Here is a 14716-nt window from a genome sequence, read left to right on the forward strand (position 1 = left end):
GTGCACACGCACACACACACACACACACATAACAATCAAGCCCACACAAGAGCTTAACACACACACACACACACACATAACAATTAAGCCCACACAAGAGCTTAACACACACACACACACACACACATCCATGGAGAGAGCAGACAGGCATTCACAGGATAGATTACTACAATACCAAACTGACTAGTAAATACACATGTAGATGTACAGTACTCGCCGTATTTTAACCCCTGTTTCGACACACACACACACACACACACACACACACACACACACACACACACACACATTCATTTTTGGTAGAAAGTAAAGAGCAGTAATGCAGATTTTCAGACTATGCCATCGATAATGTTATTAGCTCTGATCCATATTTGGTTTCTATGACTGACAGTGATGCAGAACGTCACTGTGATTAAACGAGGACCATCGGCACGACGTCACATGTGAAACGTGTGTCCCACTGAGTGGGAGGTCATAATGGAAAAAAAAGATACATATGAAAATAAATACTCCATTATATGGCAGTAATAGGATGAATACACTTGGTTGGTTCTGTCATTGATTTTTTTTTTCTCCACTGGGAATTATAACAGTCTTTTTTTCAGACACACGTATGCACACACACATGTGCACACACACACACACACACACACACACACACACACACACACACACACACACACACAGGTGTCACTAACAGACAGTGCTTCACAGTGTAGGGAAGTCATTGCAAATCTGTCAACTGAGACGCCACCAGATGAGCACAGGATGACAGTCAACACAACGGCAGCGAAAACATAGGAACAAATATCATATATTTGGCTTCAGTAACAGATACCTGAATAGAGCTACATATTTAAAATGCACAACTTAACAGCATAATATGAAAACGCAACCCATAAAGACAGAGAGGAATGTAACCATCTGGCCTCCTTTGACTGATCTCAAAGTTCCGTAACTGCAGTTTATTGTCTACACAAACATAGACAGAATAATACTCTATTATTGTATAAAACATTTGTTTCAGCTACATAACCTGAAGAAAGGTTGGTCACAAAATTACCTGGTCTTAAGAAAAAGCAAAAAAGAGGGTGTCGATGTGACGATGCTGAAGTTAGAGAACTCTGCATCTCAGTGTGTGTGTGTGTGTGTGTGTGTGACAGCTAGAAACAAGTGTGCGATGTAAGAAAAAGAGGCAAAGGCGGTGAAAGGTAGCCCCTTGTCCTGTAGCTCAGCGGTCCGTCCAGAAGAGGGCGCCCCGTGCCGGCCCGGGTGGGGTGTCACACGGCGTTGGTGACGATGAGGTGTCCGTGCTGGTTGCTGCTGGGCTCTGGCGTGATGCTCTTCAGCAGCCGCTGGGAGAAGTGATACAGAAACAAAGCAGGTGGTGATCACCTCCCCGTCCCACGGATCTGAAGGCAGCGCGTCTCGATGGGACTTTTGTCAATGAAACCCTAACCGCCCCCCTCCCTTTATAACTGACTTCTTTAAACGCCGTGAAGGACCACTGACTCGCCCCTACGTCACAGAACGAGGTGAAAGAACAGGATGCAGATGTTCCAGGCGACAAACGCACGAGCCGGAGCTCTGCTCATCTGCCTCGGCGAGTCGCGCGCCCCCCCCCCCCGCCGCGTTGACAGTGTGTATCGGTGGCTTTGTGTGTCAGGGAGCAGCAGTGTCCACACTGGACGACAGCACAAAGATGTCCGCCTACCTGCTGTCAACTCCGACGCGGGGACAATAAAACCAACGAGTCAATATGACGGAGTCGTGCTCTGTTACTATTTATCGTGTGGGCTCAGAACGTGACCACGGCGCTGCACAGGCGGATCCGGCTGCGCCTCGTTTCTCACGCACGGGGCTCCGATTCTAAACACGAAGGGGGGGGGCGCGAGCCTGGTCTGCTCTAATTTTGCCCCTCTGAGGCCTAGAAGTTGTCATGACTTTTTTTTTTTTAATCCTGGCTTCGGCTGGGCTTTAATCTTCGCCCTCCTCCTCCTCCTCCTCCTCCTCCTCCTCCTCCCCCTCCCCCCTTTGATACCGATATCCAGGCATTTATTCGCTGCAGAGGGTCGAGTCTGCCGGTGCATGAAAAGGAAAGCAAAGCTTGGCGAGGCTTCAGCAAGGGAGCCAAAGGTCGGGCAGGGATGTGGGTCGAAGGCAAAGCGCTCACGCGGAGGACGAGGGGAACTAGATGGAAGACACACTGGACATCGAGTCCCTAATATCTGCACGTTGCTATGCTAAGCTATGCTATGCTAAGCTATGCTCATTCACAGCACAGTCCTTGGGAGCAAGGAACACTAATGGCTGCTCCTCCTGAGCTGTAAAAAGGCAAACGGATGAGACGCTGTACCTGTTTGAAGGTTCCCTTGGCTCTGAGCAAGTAGTAGACCATGTAAACAGGCACACAGATGAACGAAGACACCCCGATGCAGTAGCCCAGGACAGTGGTCCATGGCGGGAAGTGGTAGTTGAACAACCTGACCTCCGGAGGGAAGGCCAGGAAGCTGATGATGATGAACTGCACACGGGAAGAGAAGCAGAGAAGCAGAGGTCAGCCGGGCAGAAGGAGATGACCCTTCACAAGCATCAGGACCCACGCGTGGGCCTCACCAGCAGGAAGCAGGGGCAGATGGCCACCCAGCAGATCCTCCAGAAGAACCCCGGGTAGAAACCAAGCATGAGATGGATGTCATTACAGAACCGGTTGGTACCTGGAACACACGCCAACACAGTCACTACACCGTCTGAAACATCGACAAACGTCGTCACACACTCAGCGTCACTCCGACTTGCCGTAGAACCAGGAAACGGCGATGACCTCGAGAAGCACCACGGTGATGACCGCGGGGCCCGTGGCGTACTCCTCAAACAGCTTCACCACGAACGCTCCTCCCTGACACAGCATGGGGAAGGGAAGGGGGGGGGGATGACTATCAGATCACTCGGATTCTGGCTCATTGTCGAGTCACATGACTTAAAATACAGCAGCAAGAGAGACTTTTGATGATGTCTTTCTTATTAGTAGCAGAAATCACGATACATCTATTCGGTCGTGGACGGTTCATTGAGGTGAATTTACAGATGTGTGAACGGTATTAGAGGGATTATATATGATGTGTGGAATGTGCTTATTAACTTACGTATGTGAGCGTGGAGAGGGCCCCGAGGAAGCAGACGCACACCAGGCCCAAGACGAACCACTCTCGCCTCTTGGCCAGGACATGGGGGAACTCGTCGAGCATGGCGGTGATCACCCCCTCCAACCCGGCGAACTGGAGAGAGGAGCCCAGCACAATGAGAAAGAGGGAGGCTGAAGGAGGAAAAACTGGGCCCGCGAGCTTTGCGGACCCCAAATGTGACCAGTTGCGGGTTGTTTGGTCCAATCGATGCGCTGGCGATGTCCAGAGCTCAAAACACACACAAAAAAAGTCAAAGCCCCATCCAAAATGATTCCAAATGCAGCGACACCTTCTGCACCAATATCCTCAGCCATAAAATGGACCCCCCCCCCCCCCCCGATGCTGATTCCACGCTGATTATCAGTATGTGATAAGAGCCTCGCCGGCCTCTCCAGCTGGACGCCTCGCAGCCGATAAAACACGGGCGCACGGGAGACAAGATCGGCGCACAGCAGCGATGGGGGGGGGGGGGGGGGGGGGGGCGTCCTGTCACATTGTTTTTTTTCTGACTGTTATCCAAACCGAGGACAAACAACACCGGGTACCTCTACGGATCAACGAGCACGGCGAGGCAAACGGAAGAAGACGTGGGCCTATGTGACAAGGCAAGTTAGGAAGCCGTACGTTTCTGGGTTCGGGGGAGCGCACGAGAATCCCCCCCCCCCCCCCCCCCCGGTGGGTAAGAGGAAGGAGAGAGGGGAAGAACATACAGCCAACGCGGAGTAATCTGACCTACCGTGCTATCCAGACCCAACATGATGATCATGAGGAAGAAGATGATGGAGAAGAAGGTGGCGGCGGGCATGTTTGCTATGGCTTCTGCATAGATGATGAACAGCAGACTGGGACCTGGGGGAGGAGAGGCAGGTTAAAAGGTGAATCCACCCTCACATGCTTTCATTCACTAGCTGCGTGTACTTCAGGTCTCTTCAAACCAGGGTGCAATTGTTGTGAGCTAAGAACTATAGATTTTTGGCATTGTGTTGTTGTTGTTGTTGTTGTTGTTTTTCTACCAGCATCCTTGGCCACAGCACCCACGTCCTGATGCCTCATCTCTGCCATGTAGCCCAGCACGGTAAAGATGACAAAGCCGGACAGGAAGCTGGTCAGGCAGTTGACGGAGCTGGTGATCAGAGCATCTCTGGGGTGAAAGAACAAGACGTTTCTCGTGAGCTGACCGTGGAAGAGGTGCGTTTCATTGTAGTGGGAAACATCCGCCCGACGATGTGCGCTCACTTGTAGCAGTTGTTGTGAAACGGGTTGTAGCTGGCGAAGGCGAGGAGCACGCCGAACCCCGGCCCCAGCGAGAAGAAGATCTGAGCCGCTGCGTCGATCCACACCTGAGCGCGAGTGGAACCGCGCGTGTTAGATCTTCTACGAAGGCAACAGCGAGGGGCAAAAGGGGTCAAAAAGCAAGCGACTCACCGTGGTGCTCAGGAGCTTCTGCCAGTCAGGTTTGAGGTAGAACACGACGCCCCTCCAGGCCCCCGGCAGAGTGGCCCCACGGACGAGCAGCACCAAGAGGACCAGGTAGGGAAAGGTAGCAGTCACCCAGACCACCTGATGCAGGAAAGAGGGGAAAGAAGACGACTCACTGAGGGGTTGATGGAGTCTTCTGTAGTCATAGCGGCTGATATCCTGTGATGCATGATTCTGGGAGTGGGAGGGGGGGGGGGGGGGGGCTGATGCAGCAGAACAGCCGTGATTTTCTCAGGGCTCTTTGGCTCCGCCAGCCCATCCATCCATCCATTTAAACTGCCCCCCCCCCCCCCCTCCACCCCATCAGCCATGCAGGCGCCCTTTTGGTTACCTTTCCAGACGTCTTGACTCCTTTCCAGATGCTGAAGTAGACGATGATGAAGATGAAGAGCAGGCAGAGGGCCAGCTGCCAGCTGACAGAGCCCAGCTGGTGCAGACCTGGGGAGAGGTGGACCTGCAACACCTGGCGACTGCACGGAGGGAACGAGGCGGAGGGGGGGGGGGTCGGGGGGGGGGGTCATTTAGAGTGGATGGATGGGTGGGTGGGTGGGTGGGTGGGAGGTCGAAGTGGGTGCAAACAGAGGGATGAGTGCAAGTGTGTGTAGGGAGACGTCAGAGGGATACGGAGGGAGAAAGGAAGGAAAAGTGAAGGAGAGAGGAGGGAAGGTCAGGAGGTGAAGAATAACAAGAAGGGCCAAAGAATGCGAGACAAAGTGAGAACACAAAGATGGGGATGTGGAAAGGAGACACAAAGGAGAAGGAGATGTGATTAAGGTACAGGAGGTCGGGGGAAGATTAACAATTACGTAATGTACACACATAAATGATTCATTGTGATTAAATGAGCAGCAATGAAAGTTCACCTAAAGGGAACCGCTAGGGACTCTAAATAAAGACGGGGGGAGCCTTGACTGACTTCTCAGAAGTTTACACAAGCCGAATTGGGACAAAAACATTAAACACAGGGGCGGCTGAAGTGAATGAGTGAGGTTAACATCTGGTCACAGGTTACGCACACAGCGCTCGGACAATAAAACAGACGTGTCGAAAAACAGGAAATTCTGGCGCCAGACCGATTTGCGGAATTTTTTTTTCTCCTTTAAAACCCGCTGTAGGAAAAGTCAACTACGGATAAACCCCGGATCCGTCTCAGCGGAGCGAGCGGCTGATAAGACGCAGCCGGCAGAGAGCGAAGCGCCAAAGCAGTCGAGGGGGAATGAAGACGCAGCTCGCGTTTCACGTTTCACTCGCAGAGGGAAAAAGGAAAAACTTGACAGAGTTGAATAGTTTTGAGCTAATTACCAGGAAAGCAGCCAGCTGAAGATTGGAAGACATGGAATAATATAACAGTTTGCCTTTTTTCTCTTTTTAATAAGAAGAACATTTTTATTCTGAGGCAGATTCAACAAATGCCGCCTCACTACTTTCTCCTTTCTCTCTTTTTGAGCTTCCAATAATCCCAAAAAGACGGTTTTTTGAACAGCTCGTTCTCTCTGCCTCCTCGACCCCCCCCCCCCCCCCCCCCCCGCGGCCTCTCTGGTCCTCCACCTGCTTCTTCAACTCGGGGCTCACTTCACAGCGGCGTGTTTAACACTAAAGACTTTGGGATTTGGCCCCGCGGCTTTTCCCCTCATCCAAACGCCATCCCGGGCTCAAGGACACTTAGAGCCCCTCGTCTGCTTTATCTCGCTGGATGAGCACGGTGAAGTTGTGGAGTGGAGCTATTTATAGACCTCCATCCCCGTAAATCGAATCTAAACGGTGGCCAAAAGTCCATCAAACAAAGCTTCCGCATCCTCGCCGCCTCGCGTCTGTCTCCCCCACCCCCCCCCCCCCCCTTTACGCCTCTACACCCGACTTACATGCACTTACGTATAGAACTCCTCGGCGGGGAGGTGGAGGAGTTGGACCAGGACACGTTGTGGTCGGTGGACATGTAGCGGTTACAGTTGACCGTGTTCCAGCTGTTGGTGCAGGTGGTCCAGGGCAGGGTGGGCCGGAATGACGACAGCAGGTAGTACAGGGCCCAGGCCATGATGGTGTTGTAGTAGAAGGCGATGTAGAGGGCTATGATGCAGATGGCGAAGCCGATCCCTGGGGGCGAGTGGAGGAAGCCAAAAAAAAGCAGAGCCTGAAGAAAACGTCAACTGTCCTTGATTCACTCCTTGAAGACACATCAGTGGTGTTTTCAAGTCAACTCAAGTCGCTGTGGGTTGAGTGGGTGACATTTCCCAACGCCAACATACTATCACCTTTCTGAAGATCTGGCATTTTGGCATGGAAATGTGACAATTTCCATAACAGTGAGTCATCATATCTCATAAGATGCTCAAGAGGCTGGGGATGCTCTTCAAGGGAACCGCGCTGAGGAGGACCGGGAGGTTTAACGAGCTGTCTCTCGGGGTCCGACTGCTTGACACTGTCCTTTATCCCTCCTTTGTTCTCCTACTGCCAATTTTCCTGTTAGTAAGCCTTGCTCTCTCACGCCCCCCCCCCCCCCCCCTCTCTGGCCTTTTTAATCCCGAGCCATCGCCGTTCGACTCGTCCCGTCCCCGTCCCCCCCGCTCTGCCTCCCACCCGTTACCTTTGAAGATGGGGCATATGTGCTTCCAGATGGAGATGCAGCCGCTGCGGTGGAACTGGCCCAGCGCCAGCTCCATGTAGAACAGCGGGACCCCTCCGAACACGGCCATCAACAGGTAGGGCAGCAAAAAGGCACCTGGGCGGAGACACGAGGGCGGAGGGGTTACGGGGCGGAATGGACTGCGGAGCGGAGGGCGAGTTACGGAGGAACAATACAAACGTTTTTTCAAAAAACACTCAACACTCCTGAGACTTGTTCACACTCCATCCGTAGACCTCCATTACCCATTAAAGTCATTAAAGGCTTTAGGTACTGTCCCTTTAACGCAGTAAACAGGTGAAGCATTGAGTAGTGATGGAGGACTAGAAGCCCCGCACAGGACAACAGGCGCCACTGCCCACTGGGCACAGAGTTTGAGAACCTCTCTCCGTATTTCCCCCTATCGGATTATCGACTGGTGTCACGTGCACGTGTGCGTTTGTGCGCGCTTCTTTGTGAAACGAAAGGAGCGATAAGGGCTGATTGAGCAGCTGCCTGGCAGACAGGTTATTAAGCGAGGCGAAAAGAGACTGAAGGTGTTCTCATGAAGAAAAAAAAAAAAATCACAATTAATACTGTTGCCTCTATCAAGTGTCTCCCGGTCGCCATCTCCACCTCGCTCCGGAGGACACACACAGAACACAGGAAATTGCAAAGATATTATTATTGCAAATTCAATAAAAGTGGAAAGGGAGGCCGTGTAGTAACACTGGCAGACCTGCTGGCAGAATTAGGTGGCACTAGAATCTGAGTTTGAATACACAAACACTGTATAAATATATATTTATATATATATACACACGTATAGCTCAAATGGGAAATTGCATGAAATGCTACGATTTGGAATCATTTCAACAGCTCCATTGAAAAACAAAAAAACATTTATTAGTTTAAAATGATCAACTTAAAACTGATTTTTGGGGAAATTGAATCAAGTTGCTGAAACTGTATTTGGTGATCACTGAAAGTTTATCATTGCTTCCACTTTCAGTTCTCACAATCCAAATTGAGTTCCTGCAATTCAATTTCAGTTAACTGAGAAACACATCCGGTCATTTAGGAAGAGCAATCGAGTGCAGATTCACAGAACTCTGGTCTGCGATCGTTTGTTGATTGGATTAAATCCAAAGTGATAGAAACAAGAAAAATGACGACTCCACCGGGGGGGGGGGGGGGGGGGGAGGCGGACCTTCAGTAAGCGACCGTAGATAACTCCACACCGCAGTGGACAATGAGACAAGTAAACACAATTTGAATCTAATGGAACGCGGGAGTATAAAGAAGATTCATTTTTACCGATGATCTAAAAGTTTTCACATTCAATTTCCAAAAAAATCAAACCAAAATTGAGTGTCCTCCCCTCCCTCAACCATCTCCCGGGCTCCCTCACCTCCTCCATTTTGGTAGCAGATGTAAGGGAAGCGCCAGACGTTCCCCAGATCCACCGCGTAGCCGATCACAGAGAGCAGGAAGTCCATCTTCTTGCTCCAGGTTTCTCGGGGCCTCTCCGAGCTGATTTGTTGGACCACCAGAGTCCTGAGGCCTCCCGGCGGCGCCGAGGCCCCGGCGGCGCCCGCTCCGGGCTCGGGGGCGGCCCCCGCCGCGCTCCCCGCCCCCTCCCTGGCGCTCTGAGGGGTGGGCGTGGTGAAGCCGTTGGACACCTGCGGCGCGGAGCCGGCGCTCGGGCTCTTGGGTCCTCTCTCGCCGGCCTGCGTCAGCCTGCCGTTTTCCTCCTCCCCCCTCCCCGCCTCCCCCCCGTTCTCCCCTCTGTCCATCGTCAACATGCTCGTCAGCATCAGATCTGTCGTCTCCATTGGGCGGTGTCGGTGTCGGCTGTCGGCGGGCGAGGCGGTTAGGGGTGGAGAGGGAATGCGGCGCTGCTGTCGGACGTGGCGCCCATTAGGGGGGACCGGGGGGGGGCTGGAGGTGGGAGTGCAGCAGCGAAGGTGCGAGTTAGGAAATGGAATTGTCCCGTGGAAAGGTAAAGGAGACGCGGGAGAGCAAAGCAGGAACTAAAGAATATATAAATATATATATATATATATATATATATGTTTGTTTTAAATGGAGATTGGGGCCGGAATGAGGGGAGGAGTGAAATGTGCCGGTCGGGGGGGACAGGATGCGGCCGGCCCCGAAGAAGAAGTTACGAGAACCTCGGATCTTCTCCACAAACTGCTCGTCCTCTGAGACACTGAAAGACAAAACACACCAGATGAGTCTCCGTAAGACGATGAAATACGAGTAGCATTAAAGGATTGTGCGACTGTCGTGTCTGTCATAAGTCCTAAGAAATGATCTCATTTAAATCGTCTCTTCTACCTTATATTCAATGTGTATGTGTTCAATTTTTTTGGAGTATTAATATCATGCTTATGTTACGGTCATTAGACGAATGCAGCACATTTAACTTCTTTATTTCATTCAAAAGCTAAATGATATACTTGATATGCCAGATGTAAAAGAAACACAACATTTTTGTAGATATGTAGTTTTACATCATTTGTCCAGATCAGTGAATCAACTGATATTCTATTTACTTTTTTCCTGTTCATGCACCTTTAAAAAGTACGATTTTACAAATACATACTAATGTTAGCCTACATAGTAAAAGAGTTTAGTTTTATACCTGGCAAAAGGATAGAAATATGTGTTTTACAATTTAAAAGTGGATTAGATCGTTTATAGCTCCATTAGTAACAAAGGCCAGTTATCTGCAGCTGTTATCTTAATTAAGAACATCAGTGTTACCACCCAGTTGTGTACCTGACTACATAAACACATTCATACACACTTTTATGTGCCGATGAAACAACAACGACTTCATTTCCAACTGAAAAAGTCAGATGCGTTACAGATGCTTCGGGAGCTCAAATGAATGAATGAAATCAGATCATTTCAACGTAAACGGACCCGGAGAATAAAAACACTGGACCTTTTGTTTAACAATCAACGTTATCTCCTCAAACTACACTTTACTCAGTTATCTGCAAAGCGCACAACGTATGTATGCCTCACCGTACAGTCGAGAAAGTCAAACAATCGTAAATGGCTTGTTGTGAATACTAAATCTGACTCGATTGTGTCGACACGCTGAACCACCGCCTGAAAAACAAACAACACATGAAGCACTAACGGACATGAATTTGAATGAATGTAAAGGAAAAAAAAAGAAAAAAGAAAATAATTTCATGTATATATATATAAATTCCTTATTTAACATTCTAATAAAATGATTGTCACTTAAATAAAAGTCACGGTTGACTGCGAGGGTTAAACACAAATAAAGTGAAATATTACGTGTGTTAAGGATAAAAATATATACAGAAATTTGAAATGTAGACACGGTTTTGAGCCGTTCCTTTTCTCAGTGAACTCTACTTAAACTTACTACCTAAACAAATTATAATCCTGCATTTCATGCCGACTGAAATGCGTCCCATACGTCACCTTCAGCGATGGAGAGGGAAGACGAGCAGGGAGGGAAACAGCAGCGGCAACTTCTACCGAAAACTTAAAGAATCCTCCGATGTGGCAAAGACTTGGAGGAGAAACAGCGTGCAGCCGCACATCAGCACACAGGGTTTGCTCATTGAGCTCTGAAACCTCTCTCATGTCTCTCCCTCTCGTCCTCCCTTGTTGTCCCCCTCTCTCTCTCTCTCTCTCTCTCTCTCTCTCTGCGACTTGCAACCACACACACACGCACACACACACGCACGCACGCACGCACGCACACACACACACACACGCACGCGCAGGCATATGCGGGGCTGGATGCATGCGCTCAGACGGAAGATACTGGAGACACATTATGCAAGCGCAGACATGCGTGCTTTGAAGCTTCTTTGATACACACGGTAAGGACGCACACGCGGCCTTACTCACAACGAGGTGCGCCGACGCACACAAGCACACAAGCACACTGCTGCAGGAGAGGAGGCGAAGTCGTACCTACGAGTAGTCGGGTGCCAACGAGGGGCTCTGTGTCTCTGTATCACACACACACACACACAGGCTGGAGTTCTCGCACTCCTTTTTCTATTTTCTCCATAACTCATTAAGCACCCCCCCCCCCCCCCCCCTCCCTCCCCTTTCTTCAAGTTCTTGAGACATCATGCACACCTGTTGTGGAGGGATTACACTTCTGTTGCTTTGACCCCCGTTGCCCATGACTCCCAAGTCCTGCTCTACATCAGCGGGACGTCCTTAGATGATGTTTAAAAAGGGGAAAAGGTTTAAATCAACACACAAGTGTGCGTTTGAAAACGTCTTACAGAGCTAGTTCCTCGCTCCTCGGGCCTCCGGTGAATGATGCCATAATGTTTTCAAAGGTTAACGGCCCGAAGCGGGATCACGAGTGTAATAGTGAGAACGCTCTATCCCGACGAGCTGTCCGAGCAGAAGAGACACAGAGACCCCTCTCCCCCGTTTGATGTGATTTATCCGGGCTGTAAACACAGATCCGGTCCTCAGCGCTGAGAGCTGGAGACGTACGTCTCGGTCCCTGACCTCAGGAACCAGGGCGGGGAGAAAGAGGAGGGGGGGGCTAACCTGTACCGTAATAGATCCAAGGTGTAATCCCTGTGCACGTATGAAGATGCGGGTAAAACAACGCGTGCAACCGCACACACACACGGGCCGAGTCGGAGGCCCCCGTGGTGGTCTGTGAGATCCCAGAGAGATCAGCCAGGTGATCTCACCGCTTCGGGCTCCGCGCCAGCTTTCCGGAAGCGAGACGTTGTGAAAACACCAGAAAAATCTGCCCAGACTCTGGGCTCCTGACGCTGACAATGGATGAGTAAATATGGCGTGCTTATCGCAGTCTGCTTTGGCAACTCGCCGAGGGAGGGGGGGATGGGGGGGGGGGGGGGGGGGGGGGTTTCCTTGCTGGTTTCCGGACTCCAGACATTGGCATGTTTGAAAAGAGAATGTGTCTAATCAGAAATATCTGTCCGCCTGTCGATCAGCAGTTTCTTGGGGGGATGGATTAAAAACAACTACAACCTTAACTGCATTTGAGAGTTGTTGCGTAATAGCAAACCTAAGGATCCGAAAAAAAAGGGAAAAGGAATACAAGTGATGTTATATTTTATGAATAAAGCTCCGGCAGTCAGTGGTAATAAATCCTTTCGCTGAGCTCGAGTTCAACAAACGTTTCTTTGAGCGAGCTTAACATTCCTAGAAGATAAGTTACCTTCCTGAGGAAAGATAAACCGATCAAAACATGACTGGTGAGATTCGTCTCTTCTTCTAGTGACGGAAACCGACTTTTCATAGTCGTACAGCGATGTGCCCCCCCGCCCCCACACACACAAACCCCCAACCACACACACACAAACAGACAAACGAGACCAACCTTACAAAACAATTAAGAGTCCTAATTTACAAGATTCCTTCTTTTGCTCCACAGGTTTTTTTTACTGTGCTCTTAAAGTGTGGACTTCAGCTTCTCATGCCCAGCTGACATCATGAACAGTTAAGCCCCCGGCTAATTGAAAAATAAATACTGCCAAAAGACATGCGTGAGTGTGTGTGTGTGTGTGTGTGGGGGGGGGGGGGGGGTGCCACATCTGCACAAACAACGCTTAAGTGTCTTTGCAACTTGTAGCACTTTGAGAGAAAGCTACAAATACCACTTTGGGCTTTTCCATGCGCCAGATTGAGGGGGTGCAGGGTTCTTCTGCCTGTTGCCCCCCCCCCGCACGGTGCACCCGGCGCAACTCTGAAACACACTAAAAATAGCCACTCCTCATCTTCATCAACAACGCCATGTGGCTGTCACAGCCAATGAAAGGGGCCCTGCCCGCCGCGCATCATCATACGAGTAAAGCGCGTTGAACTTGAGCTTGTTTATGTAACCAAGGAGTTACTGCGGTTTAGCAGCTTCTGAAGGGCTGGAGGAAACGGAATACTTGTAGGTAAGGAGGGGGGGGGGGGTGTGTTGTTCGCCTCGGGGGTGTTGTAGTGATCGACGCTTTTCACCTTTAGCTGCATTATGAGACGAAGATATGTACCGTAAATGTTCCCCAAAGATCTAAGAGGAGGTCAGTTTTTCACTTCATAGACTTGTGGAGTGAGTCGTAGTCGTGATCTGTGTGTGGTTAGGGGTTATGGCTTGTTTATTATTTGGGGATTTTCTTGAAAATCCAATGACCACATTTTCTGAGATAAAGTGAACAGTCTGACCATCATAAGTCTTTCGAACCCTTCCAGATAAGTTACAACCACACACAACAATGGCAGAAAGACGATGGATGGATAGTTCCACAGAAAGCCTCTTATACTTTAGAACATTCAAATAGAAAGTTACATTACTTTTTCTGATTTGCTTTAGTCAACAGAGAATAATCATTATATATTATATACATATGCTTTCTTTCATTCAATACAAGAGATTTAGTCACATTTACATTTAGTTACTGTTTATAACAACATTTGGATTAAGGTTTATCTGTGCGTATCTGTACACACATTCCAAATGAAACATTAATAATTAAAAATATCCGTAATAAGCCGTCCCAAACTCTGGGGGGGGGTTCGAATTTGTTTCCACAATAGGAAATCTATTATAATCAGTCTGACTTTGAAGGTTAGGGACAGAACACGGACGAGGCTGAACCACCAAAAGAAAAATGTCAAATCACACATGAGCAACAACACCTCTTGCCTAATGAATGGCGCTACCTCTCCCCGGCTGACACACACACACACACACACACACACACACACACTACAATGATACATGGCTTAGAAAAGCGCCTATGAAAACATATTGAAATAAAAACCGATTGAAACAATGAACCCGTTGGTAATAAAACAGGCGGCGTGGTCTCACCTTGGTATTTTTTCGGGCTTGGAAGCGTGCGTTAACCGCTGGGCGTCCGGTCATCCGGTGTCCAGTACGACGCCTATCAACGCCTCCTAAACCAAATCACACAAATCACACATGCCTGGGCTTACAGCGGGCCCTGCTCTGCCTGGCTTAGGACGCAATCACACACACTCGACTATGCATGCACCCACTCACACACATGCTCTCACCCCTTAACACACACACACACACACACACGCATGCACGCACGCGCAACGGGCTTTAGGAAAGGATTCCAGCGCCTAATCCAAGACTCGTTGATGCTTATTTACAAGAGGAATAAAAGGTGAATACTGCGTAATTTACTTGACTAAAAGTAAAAAAGAAAACTGTCAAAGTGGATTATTTACATTGAGAAGCGTGCGCGCAAGTGTGAGAGAGAGATTACCAGCCCGTCTACGAGCACCAGGCCGTCTGTGCCGTGGTCTCAGTAAACCATTTACAGCCGGGCCAAAAGGCACCGCGCCAGGTGCAGTGGAGCTGTCGGTCTGCTAAACCGCCATTGGGTGTGTTTGTGTACGCGAGGTGAGAGATTGAAGACGACGCAGTCGGCGTCAT

The 14716-nt window shown here is 49.7% G+C and overlaps 1 protein-coding gene across 1 annotated transcript; it reads right to left on the minus strand.

Moving 5' to 3' along the window:
- Positions 1-642: 642 nt before the first annotated feature.
- Positions 643-14214, minus strand: slc6a4a (solute carrier family 6 member 4a). Its single transcript, XM_037457936.2, is given in 15 exon segments — positions 643-1355; positions 2357-2524; positions 2617-2717; positions 2800-2899; positions 3147-3278; positions 3922-4034; positions 4199-4326; positions 4422-4525; positions 4611-4745; positions 4996-5134; positions 6537-6558; positions 6561-6758; positions 7249-7383; positions 8678-9481; positions 14123-14214. Coding segments are annotated over 14 exon segments (1974 nt in total). The 5' UTR covers positions 9102-9481; positions 14123-14214; the 3' UTR covers positions 643-1280.
- Positions 14215-14716: the final 502 nt, after the last annotated feature.

Source organism: Pungitius pungitius, chromosome 3 (genome assembly GCF_949316345.1).
Source record: "Pungitius pungitius chromosome 3, fPunPun2.1, whole genome shotgun sequence".
NCBI classification, from domain to species: domain Eukaryota; kingdom Metazoa; phylum Chordata; class Actinopteri; order Perciformes; family Gasterosteidae; genus Pungitius; species Pungitius pungitius.